A 25,259-nucleotide genomic window follows, 5' to 3' on the forward strand; every position below is an offset into this window, starting at 1 on the left:
GAGTAACGTTATGTGAAGGACCTAGGAACACGCTGGAAGCTCAGGCCCCCATGAGACCCAGCGAACACATGGTCAGATGTCACCAGTTGACCTGATTCATCTGCTTATATCTTTTGTCCTACTACTATTGTATTTGTATTGTGACACAGGTACTTTAGATGCAGTGACACAGAAACACAGAGCAGCCAGTACAGGGTTAATAAACAGGGGGGATTTATTGTAACAGGGTCAATCTCCACACAGGGAGTAACAGGGGAAATTTGGGGACAACAAGGGGAGTAGCAGGTAACAGACTATAACTGACAATCCACAGTTTGGCTGGATGCAGCAGAGTTGACATGGTTGTAATCGGCAGTTTTACACTTAGCTGACTCTTGTTCCCCACAAGGCAGTTGCTGGCTGATGCCGGTGTTGTTTTCTTCTGGCTTCCCCGCCTAAACAATGCTCCATCTTCTGGCGGCAGCGGACAGTCTCTGGTTTGACCCGCTGAGCCCCTAGTCCATAACACTGCACCTCACTTGCTCAGCTCCACATCTTCTGGTGGCAGCGGGTGATCTCCGGTTTGACCCACTGAGCCCCTAGTCCATAACACTGCACCTCACTTGCTCGGCTCCACGGACCCTGCGTCTCTTCTCCCTCTAGTGGGGTTTGACCCCAACTGAACACTCTCTGCTTTCCCGTGCAAAAAAACTCCTTTTTCTCCCTCTTCCTAGACACGCCCCCAGCTCCCCAGTCACCTGACTCCTGAGCTCTGGCTCTGGACACGCCCCCAGCTTCCCGGTCACCTAACTCCTGTGTAGAGATGAGCGTTGTTCTACTCGAACTGTTCGCCAATCTCAAATTCGAGCTGTTTTGGGCGGTGTTCGAGCCGTTCGGCGAACACGAACGATTTGAGAAAAATTCGGCTGTTCGAGGTTATGTTCGATAACTGTTCGTGCACCAAAATCATAACTGGATTTTTTCTCAGTAATGATGAAAATTAATGTTAATACGCAGTTTGAGTGTACAGCGGGGTGGGGGGAGGGGCAGGGGATGGATCTCTGCAGGAATAATGAAGATCTCCATTTTTTTTTCTCTTTCCCGCATTTACAGTGGGGAGGTGCAATCTGTCAGCCTATCAGCAGCGCACACACGGAGCGAAGTGCTTTTTTCACACAAGCAAGGGCATGTGTCATTGGCAGTGTATGTCACATGTCCTTGCCCTATAAGACCAAGCCATTTTACCCGTCGCCACCATTTTCTCACTGCTGCAGCTGCATGTTAGACGGCACCGCTGTTGCTGTGTGCGCTATACCTTGTTAATTTCAAGCCAATTTTCGCACAAATCTACAGATAGCTTGGGAGTAGGGAATAGTTGTGATTGCAGTCCTTTTAAGGACTAGGTTACAGCATTTCCTACGACTTTTATCAGGCAGGTCTGTGCTCTTAAATAGATAGATTGTGGGAGTAAAGACTAATTGTAATTGCAGTCCTTTTCAGGACTAGGTTACATCAGTTCCTATCAGTTTTTGCCAGGCAGGTCTGTGCCAGTGCTGTGCAAGTTTTTTTCACAGCATTTGGCTGAATCTAGCAAAGCTAATCCTTTTTGGCCTATTGCAGAGTGTGTTAGTCAGTGGAGTAGCCTATCTGTGTTGCAAGATATACCACCTGTGTATAGAATACCAATTTTTTTACTGCATCTAGTGAAGTAAAATCTTTTGGGCATAGCATCATTCTATTAGTCCATCTATACTGACCTCCATCAGGTTGCAAATTGAATATAATTTTTTTCTGCATCTAGCTCTGAAAAAATATTTGGGCTTCTAGCAGTGTGTGGGACTTGTTCTATTAGTCCATCTATACTGACCTCCATCAGGTTGCAAACTGAATATAATTTTTTTCTGCATCTAGCTCTGAAAAAATATTTGGCCTTCTAGCAGTGTGTGGGACTTTCTCTATTAGTCCATCTATACTGACCTCCATCAGGTTGCAAACTGAATATATTTTTTTTCTGCATCTACCTCTGAAAAAATATTGGGCTTCTAGCTGTGTGTAGGACTTGTTCTATTAATCCATCTATACAGACCTCCATCAGGTTGCAAACTGAATATAATTTTTTTCTGCATCTACCTCTGAAAAAATATTTGGGCTTCTAGCTGTGTGTGGGACTTGTTCTATTAGTCCATCTATACTGACCTCCATCAGGTTGCAAACTGAATATAATTTTTTTCTGCATCTAGCTCTGAAAAAATATTTGGCCTTCTAGCAGTGTGTGGGACTTTCTCTATTAGTCCATCTATACTGACCTCCATCAGGTTGCAAATTAAAAATAATTTTTATCTGCATCCAGCTCTGAAAAAATATTTGGCCTTCTAGCAGTGTGTGGGACTTTCTCTATTAGTCCATCTATACTGACCTCCATCAGGTTGCAAACTGAATATATATTTTTTCTGCATCTACCTCTGAAAAAATATTGGGCTTCTAGCTGTGTGTGGGACTTGTTCTATTAATCCATCTATACAGACCTCCATCAGGTTGCAAACTGAATATAATTTTTTTCTGCATCTACCTCTGAAAAAATATTTGGGCTTCTAGCTGTGTGTGGGACTTGTTCTATTAGTCCATCTATACTGACCTCCATCAGGTTGCAAACTGAATATAATTTTTTTCTGCATCTAGCTCTGAAAAAATATTTGGGCTTCTAGCTGTGTGTGGGACTTTCTCTATTAGTCCATCTATACTGACCTCCATCAGGTTGCAAACTGAATATATTTTTTTTCTGCATCTACCTCTGAAAAAATATTGGGCTTCTAGCTGTGTGTGGGACTTGTTCTATTAATCCATCTATACAGACCTCCATCAGGTTGCAAACTGAATATAATTTTTTTCTGCATCTAACTCTGAAAAAATATTTGGGCTTCTAGCTGTGTGTGGGACTTGTTCTATTAGTCCATCTATACTGACCTCCATCAGGTTGCAAACTGAAAATAATTTTTTGTCTGCATCTAGCTCTGAAAAAATATTTGGCCTTCTAGCAGTGTGTGGGACTTTCTCTATTAGTCCATCTATACTGACCTCCATCAGGTTGAAAATTAAAAGTAATTTTTATCTGCATCTACCTCTGAAAAAATATTTGGGCTTCTAGCTGTGTGTGGGACTTGTTCTATTAGTCCATCTATACTGACCTCCATCAGGTTGCAAACTGAATATAATTTTTTTCTTCATCTAGCTCTGAAAAAATATTTGGCCTTCTAGCAGTGTGTGGGACTTTCTCTATTAGTCCATCTATACTGACCTCCATCAGGTTGCAAATTAAAAATAATTTTTATCTGCATCCAGCTCTGAAAAAATATTTGGCCTTCTAGCAGTGTGTGGGACTTTCTCTATTAGTCCATCTATACTGACCTCCATCAGGTTGCAAATTAAAAATAATTTTTTGTCTGCATCTAGCTCTGAAAAAATATTTGGCCTTCTAGCAGTGTGTGGGACTTTCTCTATTAGTCCATCTATACTGACCTCCATCAGGTTGCAAACTGAAAATATTTTTTTGTCTGCATCTACCTCTGAAAAAATATTTGGCCTTCTAGCTGTGTGTGGGACTTGTTCTATTAGTCCATCTATACTGACCTCCATCAGGTTGCAAATTAAAAATAATTTTTATCTGCATCTACCTCTGAAAAAATATTTGGGCTTCTAGCTGTGTGTGGGACTTGTTCTATTAGTCCATCTATACTGACCTCCATCAGGTTGCAAACTGAATATAATTTTTTTCTGCATCTACCTCTGAAAAAATATTTGGCCTTCTAGCAGTGTGTGGGACTTTCTCTATTAGTCCATCTATACTGACCTCCATCAGGTTGCAAACTGAATATATTTTTTTTCTGCATCTACCTCTGAAAAAATATTTGGGCTTCTAGCTGTGTGTGGGACTTTCTCTATTAGTCCATCTATACGGACCTCCATCAGGTTGCAAATTGAATATAATTTTTTTCTGCATCTAACCCAGCCAATAGTTTTGGCCTAATACCACAGTTTGGCCACTCAGCTCTGCTCGGTTCCCATCCATTGTTTTTTTGTGCAAACAACTCCAGAGTTGTGAATTAGTTAACCACCAAAATGAGTGGAAAAAGGCCTGCTGCTGGTGGAAAGGGGAATAGGCGTGTTGGGAAGGGGAAAAAAGGTTGTGTCCGTGGGGTAGGTGTTAAAGCAACAGTAACATCTGCAGAAGAAAGACCATCTTCCAGCCAAACTAAAATGTCTACTTCTTTTAGCGGACAATGTGATAAGATCCCTTTCTTACGGCCACGCCAATCGCTACAAATTCCAGATGAGGCACAAAAACAGCAGGTGCTTCAACGGATATCAAGTGCTCCTTTAAGTGGGCTCTCCTCCACATCAACTTCAACATCACAAATACTCCAGTCCTCAAAGGTGTCACCCCAATCGCACTTGCTTCCTCACAGCTCCCAAATCTCCAGCTGCCCGTCTGAGTATGAGGTAGAACAGATGGTTGAGTCTGCAGAGCTGTTTACTCATACTATAGCCTGGGAATCAGAGGTCGACTCCAGCGCTTCTGTGAATCCAGACGAGGAAATGATCTGCACTGATGCCCAGAATCTTTATGAATCGGATCCAGGACCAGACGCAGAAGGTTCTGACCATAATGTAGACCCTCATTCCCAAACTGTAACTCCTGTTGGTGGAGACAATGAGGAAGACGATGATGAGACTCAAATACCTGATTGGAGCGACAACTTTAGTTTTTTGTCAGGGCAGGAACAGGTTGGCTCTGAGGACGACGGGTGTGATAACGCACAGGGTGATGATGATGAGGTTGGAGATCCCACTTACTGTCAACCCACAGTCAGCCAAGAGATGAGGTCAGCAGAGGAGGTGGAGGAAGATGCTAGTGACGACGAGGTCTGGTTGCGCCTTCCTGGACAGAGACGTAGTACTGGAAGCACGTCAACAACTGCATCCTCAAACACAACTCTGCCTCTCACCACAAGTCGTGGTGGCTCTTCAGGTCGCATGGGTGCTAAGCCTTGCATAGCCTGGGCATTTTTTCAGATCGATAAAGATGACCCAACTCGTGTTATCTGTAACATTTGTCAGCAAAAGCTAAGTAGAGGCCAAAAAATACATAGTTTGAGTACTTCATGCATGAACCGGCACATGGACATGAAGCATAAGTTGCAGTGGGAAGCTCAGTGTGTTACAATGCGGCCTAGCCGGCCGGGCCAACTACCGTCTGCCATATCTTGTGCATTCGCGGCCTCTTCATCCTCTGTGACTGGGGGGACAGCAGTCACACCTGTTTTGGGGCGCAGACCTGCCACCTCTTTACCCGCAACAGCCAGCGTGATTGGCAGGTCATCATTTTCTTTGGAGGTGGTAACACCAGCTGGTGTTGAGCGCTGTCCGACATCGATAGCACCACCTTTGGATCAAGGCAACCTAACATGTCCGCCTGCATCTTCCTCACAGACCGGCAGTTTGCCGGGGACACCCTTATCAACCCCGTCTAAGCACAATAGCCAGCCCTCGGTCCCTCAGATGTGGACAAGTAAAAGACCATTTCCTCCTAGCCATGAGAAAGCTAAGAGGTTGAATTTCACCATCTGCAAGCTCTTGGCTACAGAAATGCTGCCTTTCCGCCTGGTGGACACAGAGGATTTTCGAGACCTTATGTCCGTCGCAGTGCCCCAGTACCAGATGCCCAGTCGGCACTACTTCTCAAAGAAAGGTGTGCCTGCGCTCCACCAGCATGTCGCACACAACATCACCGCTTCTTTGAGAAACTCTGTGTGTGACAGGGTGCATTTCACCACAGACACTTGGACGAGTAGGCATGGACAGGGGCGTTACATGTCGCTGACTGGGCACTGGGTAACTATGGTGACAGCAGGACAAGGGGCTGCTGTCCAAGTCTTGCCGTCCCCACGAGTTGTGCGTCAATCCTCTTTATGTCAAAGTTCCTCCACTGCTTCTGCCTCCTCAACCTCCTCTCGGTCTTCCACCTGCACCCAAAGCCTGTCTGGTCATGCCACAAGCTTTCTAACTGCACAGAAAGGATCCTGCACACCTCCTTACTATGCTGGCAGTAGGGCTCAACGTCATCAGGCGGTTTTTACTTTGAAATGTCTGGGAAATGTGAGTCACACAGCTGAGGAGTTGTGGTCAGCTCTGGAGAACCAATTTCATGAATGGTTGTCTCCACTGGACCTGAAACCAGGGAAGGCCGTGTGCGACAATGCTGCAAACCTGGGTGCGGCCCTTCGCCGGGGCAATGTCACACACGTGGCTCACGTGTTGAACCTGGTTGTCCAGCAATTTTTAGCCCACTATCCCAGACTAGATGGCCTTCTGCAGAGGGCACGGTCGCTGTGTGCTCACTTCCGCCGTTCGCATCCCGCAGCTCAGCGACTTACATCTCTACAGAAGTTGTTGGGCCTGCCACTTCACCGGCTAAAATGCGATGTGCCTACCCGGTGGAATTCAACTCTGCACATGTTGCAGCGACTGTGGCAGCACCGACAAGCCCTGGTGCAATACGTTCTGACGTATAGCCTGGGCCAACGAGATCCGGAGGTGGGGCAAATCACGCTGGAGGAGTGGTCTCAGATCAGGGACCTATGCACCCTTCTGCACAGTTTTGAAATGGCGACGAAGATGTTTAGTGCGGATGATGCCATTATCAGCATGACTATTCCGGTGATTTACATGCTGGAGCACATGTTAAACAGAATTTGGAGTCAGGTGGTGGCACAAGAGGAGGTGGAGGAAGTAGAGGAGGAGGAGTTGTATGCGGAAGGGCTAACATCTGCAAGGTCCAGACGGTCGGCAGCACCAAGGCGGCAGGCATGTGAGGGTGGGGGAGATGGTTTTACCAGGGCGCATGGTAGCAGCCAAACTAGTGAGGAAGGTGCAGGAGCCCAGGAAGAAGTGGAGGACGAACTGATGGAAGACTCATCAGATGAGGGAGACCTTGATCACATTTCTGTTGTGCGAGGTTGGGGGGAGAGGACAGAGGAAGGAAGCATGATTGTTACCTCGCCACCAACACAACAGGGACTTGGTGCTCCTGGATGCGCAACACACATGAGTGCCTTCTTGCTGCACTACCTGCAACATGACCCTCGAATTGTGAGAATTAGAAATAATCCTGACTACTGGGTTGCCACACTGTTAGATCCCCGGTACAAAAGTAAATTTGCAGAAATTATTCCTGCCATAGAAAGGGATGCACACATGCAGGAGTATCAGCAGAGACTGTTGCAGAATCTTACATGTGCTTTTCCACAAAATACCAGTGGTGCACGTAGTGAATCTCACAGTTCCAACTTGCCAACCGTGGGACCGTCAAGTGTTCAGCACTCAAACCGTAACAGAACCACAGTATCTGCTGGTAACATCAATTTTGCGGAATCACCCTACCAACCGTTTTAAGCTTTCAAATTACTAATCATGTTTATCTGTATCTTGACTGGAAAATAATTTGGGCTTTGTAGCAGTGTGCAGCACTGATCCTATTAGCCCATCAATACTAAGCTCCACCAGATTTAAAATTAATAATAATTTTTAGCTGCATCTAGCCCGGAAAATAATTTTGGGGCTCCGAGATGCGCAAGACACATTAGTGCCTTCTTGCTGCACTACCTGCAACATGACCCTCATATTGTCAGAATTCGAAGTAATCATGACTACTGGGTTGCCACACTCTTAGATCCCCCAAACTTTTCGATCAACCTTTTCATTTTAATAAAGACCAAAAAAATGGTCATTTTTGAAATTATAAGCATTAGCAGGTTATTAGAAACTGAAATCAAACAGTTTTCAACTCAAAACTTTATTCTAGGTGATGTTACATTTTCACTTGTTCGAAAGGAGCTTCTGAACTCTCTCGTCCATTGAATTTGTCAGGTTTTGGATGGTTTCTGCTTCAATTGTTTTGCATGAGGACAGAATACCCTCCCAGAGCTGTTGCTTAGATGTGAACTGCCTCCCGCCATCATAGACACTCCTTTTGATGATGCTCCAGAGGTTCTGAATGGGGTAGAGGTCAGGGGAGCATGGGGGTCACACCATAAGTTTGTCCCCTTTTATGCCCATATCAGCCAGAGATGCAGATGTTTTATGTGCAGCATGAGATGGTGCATTATCATGCAAAAAAATGATCTTGCTGTGAAATACATGGTTCTTCTTCTTGAACCATGGCAGGAAGTGCTGTTTGAGAAAATCCACATACATTATGGAGTTCATCTTTAGCGCCTTCAGGGATCCTAAAGGGGCCGACAATCTCTCTCCCCATGATTCCAGCCCAAAACATTACTCCACCTCCTCCTTGTTGGTGCTGTAGCCGTGTTTGCGTGGGGTGTCCATCAACCAGCCATCCTCCACTCCATCCATCTGGACCATCGAGCGCTGCACGGCACTCATCCGTGAACAAAACAGTTTTGAAATCAGTCTTCATGTAATGTTTGGCCCACTGGAGCCGTTTCTGCTTGTGTGAAGTGGATAGAGGAGGTCGACAGGATGGCATATGCACAGCTGCAAACCTCTGAAGGACCCTGCATCTTGTTGTTCGGGGGACGTTGGAGGCACCAGCAGCTTCAAAAACTTGTCTGCTGCTATGACAAGGCTTTTTTGCCGCTGCTCTTTTAACCTGACGTAATTGCCTGTAGGAAAGAGTCATCAATTTGCCCTTATCAGCACGCACACGTGTGTACTGTGAATCAGCTACTTACTTCTTGATTGCCAAGACACTTCATCCTGATCATCGCACAATGTTGATTGTAGTCATGCCTTGACCTAAACACTCCACAATTTGTTGCTTCTCAGCAGCCGACACATCCTTTTTCTTTCCCATTTTGGCAGAAAATGTAGGCTGCTTAATAATGTGAGACAGCCTTCTTAAGTAGTCTTGCCTTTCATTGGACACACCTGCCAAACTAATTAGCACAGGTGTCTGCAATTGCTTACAGTGATATAAAGAGCCCTGACACACATCACCATCAATGAGTTTAACTGACAAACAAACAAATTCTTCCCTTATCACTCCTAAACACTTTTTGCATAATAATTTGGAACACAGTGTACATGTGCTTTTCCACAAAACACCAGTGGTTCACGTAGTGAATCTTACAGTTCTAACTTGCCAACCGTGGTCTGTATGGAGTTGTTCAATAAAGGGCCCAAAATTAAGATAACATAGACGGGAGAGGTCTCTATGAATAGGAATTCCTAAGTATTTGATACCCTGTGAGGGCCAGGCAAAGGGAAAGTTGGACTGGATGGAATCCTATATGGATTTGGGGAGGGAGACATCGAGGGCCTCAGACTTCGCTGCATTGATTTTAAAATTTGACCATGTAACAAAGTGATCTATTTCAGCCATAACAGCATGGATGGATATATGTGATTGAGTGATATATACTAGTACATCATCAGCAAATAGAGAGCACTTGTACTCGGTGCCTCCCACCTCAATCCACCTAATATTGGGGTTATGGCGAATTGATGAGAGCAGGTGCTCCGTCACTAGGATGTATAAGAGAGGGGACAGAGGACATCCCTGCCTTGTCCCATTGGTGATTGTGAAAGGTGATGAAAATGTTCTGATGCACCACCTGGGCCTTGGGACACCCGGAGCCGGACCCTTTTTGGTGGATGCTGGTGGTTGTAGTCTTCGTGGCGGCGACCCGGTTCCGTGGCTCAGGGCGGTCAAACCAGTGGCGGAACTATTTATGTGGTTTTGATGTTTAAATGTCCGACTACGCCACCCATGGATTGCGGTCAGAGTGAACCGCCGCTGCAGGGCAGACCGCTGAGGCTGGTGTTATGGGTGCAGCAGAGCGTAGCATAACTCCCCACGGGAGGAGTATAGCCTCAGGGCAGTGTATGCGGAGGATGGGGGTGATGGTGCAGGGCAGCAGCAGTAACGACACGGAGTCAGTGATGCAGTCCAGGGCCTTTACTCACAGTTCTTATTATCCAGACCACGTCTGCAGGTAACGGCTGCCCACGTCGTACTGTGCTCACCAGGTGAGGGGCTCAGACAACTCCCAGATAACTTTGGAGCGCTTCACAGGACCCCCTTTGTGTGTCCTTTGTCTGGCCTTTCTTACCAACCCTTCTGTCCGGCTGCCTCGGGCCTCCTCTTGGTAAACTTGGCGCCAGTTTCCCTGACCCTATGTGCTGCCCTCCTAGCGGGTGTAGCGAGGGGCTGCGCCACATAAAATGTCACAGCCTCCGGTTTCTAGCTGAGGGTCGTTTCCTGCCTCCACTAGTTTCGGGGACCGGTCTCCCCGTTTGGCCTGACCCCTCCACGCAGGTGGATTCGGGCGTGCGGTGGCGACTCGCCCATCCGCACCCCTGGGATCCCTTCGTTCCTCGTTCCTGGAGCCTTCTCCGCTCCTCTTCCTTCCTTCTCCCTCTTCCAGGCCTGGGCCTCTGTTACTAGGCCCGCCTCCGGAGCAGAGCTCATGCAGAGCCCCTGCTCCCTGCCACTTCTGCTCAGACTTCTCTGCACTTAACTAAGATGGTGCCCACCTTTTATACTCCCTTCTCAATGCACCCAGGAACTGCTTCCTCCCTGCTCCTGCACTACAGGGTTCCCCTTCCTCAGTGTTCCCTCCCCCCACTCCAGCCAGGGACAGGGACTGTCGTGCCCATCTCAGGGGCATATTGGTCGCCCTGCCCCACGGCAATGTGGTGTAATGCATGCAGGTGTCGGGTCCTGATCCACACTCCATCCTTACCTGAGAGTGAGATATCACACCTCTGGGTGAGGTGCAATACCTCTGTAGCAACAGAGCCCTCAGGGTGCTACAGTTCCATTTATCTTCAGCCTAGGTGACGTATTGCGATACAGGGCCGTGATTTTGGCTATAAAAGGGTCCCCTAGACCCCTACCCCAAGCTTTTTAAGAGAATCATATATGGCGTGCCAGGAGACTCTATGGAATGCTTTCTCAGCATCCAACGAGAGTATCTAATTACAAATTTTTAACTGCATCTAGCCCAGGAAATACTTTGTGCCTAGTAACAGTGTCTGCTAGTCAGCGGATTATCCTGGCTGTTAAGCAAGCTACACCACCTGTAGTTTGGACACTTAATTTTTTCAAAGGAAATGCTTCGGGACCACAGGATACTCAGTGAAGAGCATTAGGAGGCACCCCAAGGCATAGGGGCTGGGACTGGCAGTAGGATGCCTTGCGGTGGACAGCCGAGCTCGATCCTTATAAAAGCTTTTTAACTGCAGCAGCTTTAGTGGACGCTACTGGAGCTGGAATTACGCGGCTGCTAGCATGAGACTTGCCCTCCAATAGATCCTTGTAAATGGATTTAAAGTGTATTCATTCAAATTAGAGAGACAATTTAAATTAAAAAGCTTAGAGCTGCCTCCACCACAGGGGGGCTCGCTCGACCCACCAGCGGACAGGCACCAGTATTGGGAGAGGGGGGCTGGCCGTCAGGGTTCACCGCGGCTCTGGCACAAACCCGGCGACACGGAGGTGGCACGGGCAGGAGCGGACTGAACGTGTCGGCTTCTCACTTTTTGGATTTTAGAAGGGCATGACATGCCTATATCTGTGTCTCCCCCTCCTTTTACTCCTCCACCTCTTTTCTTTTCTCATGACTATATGTACTTGTCACTTTTCCATGTGTTAGTTGTGTCTTCTGAGCAGTTTGTCAGCTTTTGGACACCTTTGAAGGTGTTTTCTATGTGTTTCTATGTGTTTTTGTTTGCCTGCCATTGGTTTTAACGGTGTTCGAAGGTGTTCGACGAACAGTTCGGCGAACACACGGGTGTTCGACGAACCGAACCGAACTCGAACACTACGGGGGTGGCTCAACACTACTCCTGTGCTCGCAGTCTGTCTTTCCCCTGCAACCTGAGGCACGGCCCCGGAAGTTTCAGGTCCCTTGTTCTGAAAGTACTTACACCCCGGTCTTCCCCCTTACAGTATATCTGACCATTATATATGTATAACCCTTGTGTAAATAGTGTGCCCTTAAGGCAATTAAAAATATAATTTAACCTTGGGTTGCCCTTTTATCTTGATTCGCGAAACCACACATCCGTTGCTTGGTTTAATTTCCCATACTACCGGAGCTGGTTTCTGGCCCGATATAATTACTGTTAACAGACCGGGCTTATATCGAATAGGAACTGGTGGTGGCTCTACAGGGCTAATAAGGTTCTGTTTCACTGGGGCTAGTGAAAGGGGCCTCTCAACCTGTCAGGGGTGTGAGTGAGTGTGGTGCCACATCAGTGACTGAGCGGGACACCTCTTCTCACTCCTGGTACCTTCCTGAGTCCGTGAAGACAGGGGCTGTCTGTGTAAAACTGTACCAATCTGACCTTACATGTCCCCGAGGGGTACGGAACGTCACGTTGGTGCAAAGTGAGGATCCCTATCACGTGATCCGTCTAACCTAATAGTGACGTTAGGCGGGCGGTGAAGTGCAGATTCATCACAACATCTGTTTAGACAAATGATGCCCAACTTTATGGTACCCTAAAGTGTTGTTTATGCAACTTACTTATCTTTGAAAACTTTTTTATTTATATATTTTAGGAAATGTTATTATAATAATTTTCTTACCTATAAAGACTCCAATGTTACTTCCATGTATGGTTTCGGAGGCATAGCCTGCATCTTCCAGAGCTCTGTATGTGCATTCAAGCAATAGCTTGTGTTGTGGGTCCATATTTTCAGTCTCTGATTTAGTCATACCAAATACTTTGTTGTCAAATTCATCAATCCTTAATAAATAAAAAAGGGATTTTTTAGCTTTTTTATATTTCCAAAAATCTTCTTTATAGCTTAGATATACATCATGATACAGTACATGATTCCAATATCATCAAGAAAAGTGCAAAACCCCTAAAATGTATTAGTTGTGAGTAGTTTTTTCGAATTTAATAAATTGCCCTATGATATTACAAACTTTTTAGCAAGAAAGCCTCTCTTCTTAGGAATAGATCCTTATGTTCAATTTGGGATTATCCTCACATTTGAAGTGTATTTGAAATTTTTTTTTCATAATGTATTGTGAGGCAGTGAGAGAGATCATATGCGAGGGACGATATGTGTCTCCTAGGATGTGCATATATGCTTATTGAACCTTCTGGAGTGCATTGCAATCACTGACACAGCTGTGGTAGCAATGCAGAATAAAAGTAAAGTTTGAACTTGGTCAAGCTATTTGGCTAAGTTGGATTTAAGAAAACCCGGCATGGGCTTTTATTTTGGGAGTGAACTACAGGTGGCAGTGGGGCAGTTCATTCCCTCTAGCTGGGTCTTACAAGTGGCTCATGGCCACAGATTCCATTTAAAAACCTGCAGCAAAGGTCTGGGCGTGTCAGTATTTGGTTTGCAAGCTGCAGAGCAGGAGGCTCTGTACTATAGAGGCCTGTGTGAAGTGAACACAGAGCCCCAGGAAGGCAAAGCTTCTGACACACCTCAGCGTGATACGGCGGTGCAATCGCCCACAGCAACGGTGTTTTGTTTGTACGGACTATTGTGGACAACCCGGCTGTGATCCAGAGGATAAAGCTGCCTTCATTGTGTGAGTTTTTTGGATAAGAAAAACTTTAAGTTGGACATTCTTGGGTCACTACCTGTTAAATCGCAATGTGTGAATACCGCCGCACTACAGTATTCACTATTTAGCAATTTCTTGGCAAACCTATTTGATTTCACAAATTAAAGTTGTGCTATTGTTGGTTGTTACCATAAAAAAATCCTGTTTTTCTGTTTGAGAGTTTTGATAAATGAGACCCAGGATCTTGGGTTGCCAAGATATAATTTTTTTCAGGTATGTAAAATTAAGTAAGGCCATACAAAAAAAGTGAGTGGGAGATAATGGTGTAATGGAATTTTTGGAGAAACAGAGAAATATGAGAGGTATTATGTCTAAATTGTATAAGGAAATTTCGAGTAAAAAAAGATGGTGATATTCTTAGGGATATTCGAATGAAATGAGAAAGAGAAGGTGGTGATGTAACAAAAAATCTATGGGATAAAGTCTTTCCTCAACTACATGACGTAGACTAATGCAAATATTTATTTTATATAGAGCTTTTGCACTCCATATAGAATAGTAACATTTCATAGAATATATGTTCAACATGTAAAGAGACATTGGGAAAAACATTACATATGTTATTGGATTGCTGTAATGTGAGTATGAATTTGATATTAATGATGTTGGGGTATTTATATTGATATAAGGCAGCATGGTGGCTCAGTGGTTAGCACTGCAGCCTTGCAGCGCTGGGGTCCTGGATTCAAATCTCACCAAGGACAACATCTGCAAGGAGTTTGTATGTTCTCCCCGGGTTTGCGTGGGTTTCCTCCGGATTCTCCGGTTTCATCCCACACACTAAAGACATACTGATAGGGAATCTGGATTGTGAGCCCCAATGGGGGCAGTTCAGATAGTGTCTGTAAAGCACTGTGGAATTAATGGCGCTATATAAATTAATAAAATAAATGTTTTTTTTATGGATTTATAGTTATATATTTTAATACTAATAAAGATGAAGAAAAAAAACAAACTATTTTTATGGATGTAATGGAGAAAAAAAGTCTGCATTTTTCCCCTATTTACCAATCAACATAATCTTTTCACTGTATTGTATGTGTTTTTACAATTACAGGGATACCAAATATGTTTGCTATTTACTGATTTGTGACATTTATTTTAAAAAATGTATTAAAAAGTATGATTATTGTAATTTGTTTTTCATTATTTTACAAGTAATGAAGAAGTATTGTAGAAAATCTTACTCTATTACAGGTAATTAGAGTACTGGTATATACAGTAGAGATTTATCTTTACCAGTACAGTGTGCCTGTAAAGACGGAGAATACAATTTAGATCTTTAGACAGAAAAAAAAAATATTCACATCTAAATCACTGGCCTAATATGAAAAGGAGTTGAATTCTGAGACCGACCACACGTAAAGATAATATTGAACTATATATGAAAGCATCTACTAAAACAGTGAGAGACACAGGAGCCTTTCCCCCAATGTCCTGATTTGAAGAAGAAGAATGTACACAGGGAGAAAGTGGTATAATCACAATAGCATCTTAGAAACCTGATGTGTGACTGGATCTCCTTCCCCATGGCCCCTGTGTAGTTGAACCAACTACACATGTGATATGTCTGTCCCTGCTTATTTTCACATTTTCAAATTGTCACATAATGTTTAATAAATTTGGCACAAGTTCAGATATTAAAATTCTATCTAGAAATATTACTCCACTTTTTACATAACTCCCACCCATATACTGGAGTGAGTTTGCAACTTTTGTGTACCATTTTAAAAAAGTTCCAAATCATAAATATGGCATAAAAAGGGGAAATGACGAGGACCTGCCTCTTCTTAAGCGCTATTATAAAAATAACAGAGTTGGCGCAAAATTCATTAAAGATGCTGAAAAAATTCCTCCCAGCGTACTTACCCATTTACAAAAGCTCCTCGACTGGTGTATATTTTGCCTGGTTTGGTTTGATCCGTATCATACCATTTTTTCAGGTCAAATCTTTCTTCTGGTATCTCTGTTGTACAATTTTTCCCATTAGAAATAACTTTCCAAAAATTTTCAATTCCTTCTCCTGATAAATGAGCATTTTTAATATTATAGAAGAGAGTTGTATCAAAATAATTTTATCACACAATAGTTGATAATTATAAGACAAAAAAAACTAAAAGAAAGAAGAAACATTGTTTGCTTTTTTATTATTTTTCCTATTATAAATTTTAATGTATGTTTAGAATATATTTATATTTCTTAAAATAATAAATAATAAAAGTTAACCAATAATTTGTATGTACCACAAAATGATTTGTATAAAAATTTTTTATAACTTATCCTGCCAAAAAATCTCACATACTACTGTGTTTGATAGAATCATTTTATAGCATGGAAAGATCATGGACCTATAGGTATAGATTACAAAGTATAGACACTCCTAGTCCAGGCAACAAATGGCAAACAATCTTGCTTACAGTGAGATTGCCTTAGCAAAAAGTACCACAGACAAGTAGGACAAATAATAAAGTGTCACAGTGCAAAAAGAAGTGCAAAAAAGTGTCACCCATTTGGTCCATAGAGGGTTACCATATAAGAAAGATTCTTCTTAATTCTCTGGAGCAGATGTTAGATGACCTTTGCAGGTGATTGCGCCCTGACAAGGGCAGCACCCAATTATGGACCTCAAACCATGTTTCACATAAAAAATTCATCCCGACGCGTTTCTTTTCTCGGTATAGAGATGTCACCAGGGGAGTGTACTTGCTAGGGGGATCTGAGCAATGAAACTCATGAGGTCCATATCTCTCTCTATTTCATGGAGCAGTAAGTGCTTCAGTGCTTGAAAGTGCTTAGTATCAAAAAATAGAAAAAGCGAATCCCACAGTGGTGGGTATTCATATGTGGGGAACAGAGTGCTGTCCTCTCCTTACAAAAGATGGGGAGAGACACTGAGAGTGGTGTATACACTTCATTTAGGGGACACTGGGACTGGTGTATATATATCACACAAGAGAAACTGCGACTCATGTATATATATCACATAGGAGACACTTGGACTGCTGTGTGTGTATATGTGTCTATATCTCTCTCTCTCTATGTATAGAGAGAAAGATATATATCTATATATATATATCACATAGGATACACTAGTGATGGTGTATATTATTATTGTTCATTTATATAGCACCATTGATTTCATGATGCTGTACATGAGGAGGGGTTTCATACAAAATACAGATATCAAATACAGTAAACAAACTACTGACAATTATAGACTAGTACAGAGGGGAGAGGAGCTCTGCCCTTGTGGGCTTATATTCTACAGGATGATTGAGAAGGAGACAGTAGGTTGGGGGGGGCTTGCAGCAGTTCCGGTGTTGGTGAGGTGACAGCTTTTGTAGTGGTGAGGATCACATTGGATAGACTGGGACTGGTGTATATACTTCGCATAGGAGACACTTAGACTGCTGCGTGTATATACAGTGGGGGGAATAAGTATTTGATCCACTGCTGTTTTTGTAAGTTTGCCCACTGACAAAGACATGAACAGTCTATAATTTTAAGGGTAGGTCAGTTTTAACATTGAGAGATAGAATATCCCCCCCCAAAAAATCAAGAAAATCACATTGTATAAATTAGATCCTTTTTTTGCATTTTGCAGTGAGAAATAAGTATTTGATCCCTGTGGCAAACAACACTTAATACTTGGTAGCAAAACCCTTGTTGGCAAGCACAGCAGTCAGACGTTTTTTGTAGTTGATGATGAGGGTTGCACACATGTCAGGAGGAATTTTGGTCCATTCGTCTTTGCAGATCATCTCTAAATCATTAAGATTTTGAGGCTCTCCCTTGGCAACTTGGAGCCTCAACTCCCTCCATAAGTTTTCTATGGGATTAAGGTCTGGAGACTGGTTAGGCCACTCCATAACCTTACTGTGCTTCTTTTTGAGCCACTCCTTTGTTGTGTTGGCTGTATGTTTTGGGTCATTGTCTTGCTGGAAGACCCAGCCACGACCCATCTTCAATGCTTTTACTGAGGGAAGGAGGTTGCTGGCCAAAATCTTGCGATGCATGACCCCATCCATCTTCCCTTCAGTACGGTGCAGTCATCATATCCCCTTTGCAGAAAAGCACCCCCAAAGTATAATGTTTCCCCCCACCATGATTCACGGTTGGGACGATGTTCTTAGAGTTGTTCTAATCCTTCTTCTTCCTTCAAACATGGAGAGTTGAGTTAGTGCCACATAGCTCAATTTTTGTCTCATCTGACCACAGCACCTTCTCCTAATAACTCACAGAATCATCCAGGTGTTCATTGACAAACTTCAGATGGGCCTGCACATGTGCCTTCTTGAGCAGGGGGACCTTGCGGGCACTGCAGGATTTTAAACTTTTAAGGTGTAATGTGTTACCAATGGTTTTCTTGGTGACTGTGGTCCCAGCTGCCTGGAGATCATTAATAAGTTTCCCCTCGTGTAGTTTTAGGCTGATCTCTCACCTTTCTCATGATCAAGGATACCCCACGAGGTGAGATTTTGCATGGTAACCCAGATCGATGTCGACTGACAGTCATTTTGTATTTCTTTCATTTTCTTACTATTGCACTAACAGTTGTCTCCTTCTAAGCCAGCATCTTTCTTATGGTTTTGTAGCCAATTCCAGCTTTGTGCAGATCTATGATCTTGTCCCTGACTTCCTTAGAAAGCTCTTTGGTCTTGCCCATGTTGTAGAGGTTAGACTGATTAATTGAGTCTGTGGACTGGAGTCTTTTATACAGGTGACTATGTAAGACTGCTGTCTTTAATGCAGGTAACGAGTTGATTAGGAACATCTAACTGGTCTGTAGAAGCCAGAACTCATAATGGTTTGTTGGGGATCAAATACTTATTTGTCAATGCAAAATGCAAAAAAAAATATCTAATTTATACAATGTGATTTTCTTGATTTTTTTGGATATTCTATCTCTCGATGTTAAAATTAACCTACCCTTAAAATTACAGACTGTTCATGTCTTTGTCAGTGGGCAAACTTACAAAAACAGCAAAAGATCAGATACTCATTTCCCCCACTGTATATAGATATATATATATATATATATATATATATATATATATATATATATATATACACTGCTCAAAAAATAAAGGGAACACTCAAATAACACATCCTAGATCTGAATGAATGAAATATTCTCATTGAATACTTTGTTCTGTACAAAGTTGAATGTGCTGACAACAAAATCACACAAAAATCATCAATGGAAATCAAATTTATTAACCAATGGAGGCCTGGATTTGGAGTCACCCCCAAAATTAAATTGGAAAAACACACTACAGGCTGATCCAACTTTGATGTAATGTACTTAAAACAAGTCAAAATGAGGCTCAGTATTGTGTGTGGCCTCCACTTGCCTGTATGACCTCCCTACAACGCCTGGGCATGCTCCTGATGAGGTTGCGGATGGTCTCCTGTGGGATCTCCCAGACCTGGACTAAAGCATCCGCCAACTCCTGGACAGTTTGTGGTGCAACGTGACATTGGTGGATGGAGGGAGACATGATGTCCCAGATGTGCTCAATCGGATTCAGGTCTGGGGAACGGGCGGGCCAGTCCATAGCTTCAATGCCTTCATCTTGCAGGAGCTGCTGACACCCTCCAGCCACATGAGGTCTGGCATTGTCCTGCATTAGGAGGAACCCAGGGCCAACTGCACCAGCATATGGTCTCACAAGGGGTCTGAGGACCTCATCTCGGTACCTAATGGCAGTCAGGCTGTTATGTTCTGCTACCAAAGCTAAGGAAAGAGAGGAGATCTGTCCCTACTATAGGACTCAGCTGAATCCCTACGATGTAACAGGGAACCTGATCCTGCCATCAGACCTGCTAAAGTCCTAATCTAGTCTGTACGGAGACCTATAGATGTGGGGAGGGAATCCCTACAAGTACTAAGGACTGGGAGGAATATGGGACACCTCCTAACAGAAATAGTAGCAGACAGACGAACAAACAAAATAGATAGAACATAGAGGTCCGTAGACCAAGCAAACTAACAGAGCTAGATAAAGAGCACAGGCTAGCTAGAAAGTAGATATACAATGAAGTCCAGCAAAGCCAGAAGGGCGGAGCAGGATTAAATAGGCCAACAAGGTCATGTGACCAGCAAAGGAAAAAAAACCTAACAGCAAGGTTCTAACAGTACCCCCCCTTCTAAGAGGATCCTCCGGATCCCCTAGGACCAGGCTTATCAGGAAATCTCCTGTGAAACGCTCTGATAAGTCTGGACGCGGAAACATCATCTGACCTCACCCAAGAGTTATCCTCGGGTCCGAAACCTTTCCAGGCCACAAGATACTGCAAACTACCTCTATACCGTCTAGAGTCAAGGATGCGAGAAATTTCATATTCCCCGTCCTCCACCACCGGAGGAACAGAGGCAGAGGCGTCACCATCCGACACAACAGCTTTTTTTAACAGAGAGACATGAAAGACCGGATTAATTCTCCAGGAGGTAGGAACCTCCAACCTAACAGCAGATTGATTGACAACCTGAAGCACCTTAAAGGGCCCTACAAACTTGGGACCCAATTTCTTAGAAGGAATCCTCAACCGCAGATTCCTAGAGGACAACCAAACCATGTCACCAACAGCGAACAAAACTTCCTGTCGTTTCCTATCAAAGTAGTCTTTAGATTTTCTGTTGGCCTCCTGAAGATTACCACGCACATCCGTCCAAACTCTTTCCAAATCACCGGAAAAATTCTCCTCCTCAGGCACGGCAGATCCCAACTTGGAGAACGACCCAAACGACGGATGTCTCCCAGAACAACAAAAAAAAGGCGAACAACCAGCAGAAGAAGATGTATGATTGTTCAGAGCAAATTCGGCAAGTAGCAGAAACTCAGACCACCCCTCTTGATTGTCTGCCACAAAACAACGCAAGAACTGCTCAACATCCTGGTTTTTCCTTTCTGTCTGGCCATTAGATTCAGGATGATATCCGGACGAAAACGACAAATGAATTCCCAACCTGTCACAAAAGGCACGCCAAAAACGAGCCACGAACTGAGGACCCCTATCAGAAACAATGTCAGTAGGAACGCCATGAAGTCTGACAATTTCCTTGACAAAGGCCTTAGCGAGAGTTTTAGCGCAGGGCAGTTTGACGAAGGGAACCAAGTGACACATCTTGCTAAAACGGTCCACGACCACCCAGATGACAGTAAAACCCTCAGAGGGGGGAAGGTCAGTTATAAAGTCCATAGCCAAATGTGTCCAAGGAGCACTGGGGACCTCCAAAGGACAAAGTAACCCCGCAGCAGGAGTATGTGAGGACTTAGATCTAGCACATATAGTACATTGGCGCACCCACTTAATGACTTCCTTCTGCCATCCAGGCCACCAAAAACTGCGACCCACCAGTCTCTTGGTCTCAGAGATTCCGGGATGACCTGCCAACCGAGATTCGTGACACTCAACAAACAAATCTCTCCTAAAGGTCCCAGGCACAAACAACCTCCCATGAGGAGTGTTAGATGGGGCATTCTCCTGAGCTTTAAGAATCTCATCTTCCAAAACGGAGTCTAAAGCAGCTATCACAACACCTTCTTGTAAAATGTTTTCCTCTTTCTCAGCACCGACTATGGGAGAAAAACTGCGAGACAAGGCATCCGCCTTAACATTCTTAGTACCAGGGATGTAAGTAACGGAGAAATTAAACCGCGAGAAAAACAGTGCCCACCTAGCCTGACGGGCATTCAGGCGCTTGGCAGCGTCAAGATATATCAGATTTTTATGATCCGTAAGAACCTGAACGGGAAATTCCGCACCTTCCAAGAAGTGGCGCCAGTGTTCAAATGCGAGTTTAATAGCCAATAATTCCCGATTACCAATATCGTAATTCAATTCAGTCTCCGAAAATTTTTTTGAAAAAAAGGCACAGGGATGTAATCCATCCCCGTTATCCTGAGACAATACTGCGCCAACCCCCACAGAGGAAGCATCAACCTCAACCAAAAACGGCCTAGTAACATCAGGCTGCATAAGGATGGGAGCAGAGGTGAACCTCTCCTTGAGATACACAAAAGCTTCAATGGCCTCAGAAGACCACTGAACCGCATCAGCATCTTTCCTGGTGAGATCAGTCAGAGGTTTGACAATACTAGAAAAATTTTTTATGAATTTTCTATAGTAATTGGCGAAACCCAAAAACCTCTGTATCGATTTCAAACCAATAGGCCTAGGCCATTCCTGCACAGCCTGAACCTTAACCGGATCCATCTCAAAACCTTTGCTGGAGATAATGTAGCCCAAAAAACTAATTCTCTGTACAGCGAACTCACATTTCTCCAGCTTAGCAAAAAGCGAATTGTCCATTAATAACTGTAATACCTCACGCACGCTCCGCCAATGAGACTCCAGATCTGGCGAATAAATCAAAATGTCATCCAAATACACAACCACATTTTTACCGATCAAAGGTCTAAGGATGTCATTAATCAGATTCTGAAAAAATGCAGGAGCATTAGTAAGACCAAAAGGCATAACCAGATTCTCAAAATGACCCACAGGAGTGTTAAAAGCAGTCTTCCATTCATCACCCTCCTTCATGCGCAACAGATTGTATGCCCCCTTAAGGTCAATTTTAGAGAACCACTTGGCCCCCAATAACTGGTTAAACAGATCAGGAATCAATGGCAGTGGGTAAGGATTGCGTACCGTAATTTTGTTAATCTCACGAAAATCCAGACAAGGACGTAAACCGCCGTCCTTTTTTTTTACAAAAAAAAATCCAACCGCCACAGGAGACTTAGAGGGCCTAATGTGACCGGCGGCCAAACTTGTCTGTATGTATTCCTCCAAAGCCTTCCTCTCAGGAATAGTAAGGTTAAATAAACGACTTTTAGGAAGAATCGCTCCAGGGACAAATTCAATAGAACAATCATAGTCTCTATGGGGAGGCAAAACCTGCGATTCCTTCTCAGAAAAAACTCTCCAAAAATCCTGAATAGGAACAGGCAATTCTCCCCTATCCAAAGCTGCAATACGCCCGTTACAACACTTGTCATAACATTTATGGCTCCAGGATTTAATTTCACTGGTAGACCAATCCAGTACAGGATTGTGAAATTTTAACCAGGGCAAACCCAATATTACTGGAGAAGGCAAGTTATTCAACACTACCAAATCCAATTTCTCATGGTGAACACCATTAATAGTGAGAGGAAATTCACTGACCTTGAGAGTAATATTCTTCAAAGGGGAGCCATCCACAGAAACCACAGCAATGGGGGATGATAAAGGTTCAGGTTTTAAATTGAGTTTTTCCACAAATCCCCCATCAATTACATTCAGTGTAGACCCGCAATCAACAAACACCCGAAATTCCATTAATTTTTCCTGAGCAATCGTGGAAGCAGCTAAAAATATACCCTTGGAATTTAAACAGGCAATACGGGCGTGACTGACCATTTTTTTTTCTTTCTTCATACGAAGCTCACAGCCTTTAATCAAATGACCAGATTTTCCGCAATAGAAACACAAGCCTTCCGAAAAACGACGGTCTTTTTCTTGAGAGCGAGGTGCCACCGGTCCAATCTCCATCGGTTCACCACTGTTAGTACACACATTATCATAACCAGAAACTGACATAGCAGAGGATTTGCTCTCATTAACCCTAGCACGCAGTCTTCTATCCACCCGTATAGCTAATTGCATAGCCTGTTGCAAATCCTCAGGTGTAGGATAAGCAATTAGCAGGTCTTTAACCCTTTCACTGAGCCCAGCAAGAAATAGACTTTTCAGAGCAGAATCGTTCCACCCTGTTTGAGTGGACCAACCACGAAAATGAGTACAATATTTTTCCACATTACCTGATCCTTGTTTTAAACGTCTCAACTCAGTCTCAGCTGATGCCACACGGTCAGGATCATCATATAATAATCCTAAAGCAGAAAAAAAACTATCCACTGATCTGAAGCATGTATCACTAGGTTGCAAAGAAAAGGCCCACTCCTGAGGCTCTTTGCGCAAAAGTGACATTATGAACCCTACGCGCTGGGATTCATCCCCAGAGGACTTGGGTCTCAAACGAAAATACAATAAGCAAGCATTTTTAAATGAAAAAAATTCTCGATGTTCACCAAAAAATAAATCCGGCAAACATACCTTAGGCTCCAAGAAATATGCTCCAGGACAGTTACTCACGTGCAGACGGAGCTCGGCCACTTCCAGAGAGAGTCCCTGCAGGTGTTTAGCCAAATCCTGAACCGACACCATGATGGAACAAAAAAAAAAAAAAAAATCTTTCCTTAGAGAATTTGCAGGCTGGACTTACTGTTATGTTCTGCTACCAAAGCTAAGGAAAGAGAGGAGATCTGTCCCTACTATAGGACTCAGCTGAATCCCTACGATGTAACAGGGAACCTGATCCTGCGATCAGACCTGCTAAAGTCCTAATCTAGTCTGTACGGAGACCTATAGATGTGGGGAGGGAATCCCTACAAGTACTAAGGACTGGGAGGAATATGGGACACCTCCTAACAGAAATAGTAGCAGACAGACGAACAAACAAAATAGATAGAACATAGAGGTCCGTAGACCAAGCAAACTAACAGAGCTAGATACAGAGCACAGGCTAGCTAGAAAGTAGATATACAATGAAGTCCAGCAAAGCCAGAAGGGCGGAGCAGGATTAAATAGGCCAACAAGGTCATGTGACCAGCAAAGGAAAAAAAACCTAACAGCAAGGTTCTAACACAGGCTACCACTGGTGAGCACATGGAGGGCTGTGCGACCTTCCAAAGAAATGCCACCCTACACCATTACTGATCCATTGCCAAACTGGTCATACTGAAGGATGTTGCAGGCAGCAGATCACTCTCCACGGCGCCTCCAGACTCTGTCACGTCTGTCACATGTACTCAGTGTGAACCTGCTTTCATCTGTGAAGAGCATAGGGTGCCAGTGGTGACTTTGCCAATCCTGGTGTTTTGTGGCAAATGCCAAGCGTTCTGCACAGTGTTGGGCTGTGAGCACAACCCCCATCTGTGGACGTCGGGCCCTTATACCGTCCTCATGGAGTCGGTTTCTAACCGTTTGCACAGACACATGCACATTTGTGGCCTGCTGGAGGTCATTTTGCAGGGCTCTGGCAGTGCTCCTCCTGTTGCTCCTTGCACAAAGACGGAAGTAGCGGTCCTGCTGCTGGGTTGTTGCCCTCCTACGGCCCTCTCCACGTCTCCTGGTGTACTTGTCTGTCTCCTGGTAGCTCCTCCAGCCTCTGGACACTACGCTGACAGACACAGCAAACCTTCTTGCCACAGCTCACATTGATGTGCCATCCTGGATGAGCTGCACTACCTGAGCAACTTCTGTGGGTTGTAGAGTCTGTCTCATGCTACCACGAGTGTGAAAGCACAACCAACATTCAAAAGTCACCAAAACATCAGCCAGAAAGCATTGGTACTGAGATGTGGTCTGTGGTCCCCACCTGCTGAACCACTCCTTTATTGAGTGTGTCTTGATAATTGCCAATAATTTCCATCTATTGTCTATTCCATTTGCACAACAGCATGTGAAATTGATTGTCAATCAGTGTTGCTTCCTAAGTGGACAGTTTGATTTCACAGAAGTTTGATTTACCTGGAGTTATATTCTGTTGTTTAAGTGTTCCCTTTATTTTTTTTAGCAGTGTGTGTGTGTATATATACACTGGCAGAGCGCACT

General features: G+C 44.0%; 1 protein-coding gene across 7 annotated transcripts in view; it reads right to left on the reverse strand.

The window, feature by feature from the left end:
• Positions 1–25,259, reverse strand: part of LOC141225085 (mycolipanoate synthase-like) — a 115,204-nt gene that overhangs the window by 84,063 nt on the left and 5,882 nt on the right. For 3 of the 7 annotated variants that reach the window (XM_073667009.1, XM_073667011.1, XM_073667012.1), the window contains exons 3-5: positions 23,739–23,795; positions 15,462–15,615; positions 12,590–12,750 (exon numbers count right to left, since the gene is read on the reverse strand). In XM_073667009.1, coding sequence (XP_073523110.1) covers positions 12,590–12,719 — 130 coding nt within the window. In that variant the 5' untranslated portion in view covers positions 12,720–12,750; positions 15,462–15,615; positions 23,739–23,795. Of the gene's footprint in view, positions 1–12,589; positions 12,751–15,461; positions 15,616–23,699; positions 23,796–25,259 lie in introns of all 7 variants that reach the window. The other 4 variants (XM_073667007.1, XM_073667008.1, XM_073667005.1 and 1 more) reach the window with 2 other exon arrangements.

The sequence above is a fragment of the Phyllobates terribilis genome, unplaced genomic scaffold (assembly GCF_046119375.1).
Source record: "Phyllobates terribilis strain yellow unplaced genomic scaffold, ASM4611937v1 Scaffold_402__1_contigs__length_1722832, whole genome shotgun sequence".
Lineage (NCBI taxonomy): Eukaryota > Metazoa > Chordata > Amphibia > Anura > Dendrobatidae > Phyllobates > Phyllobates terribilis.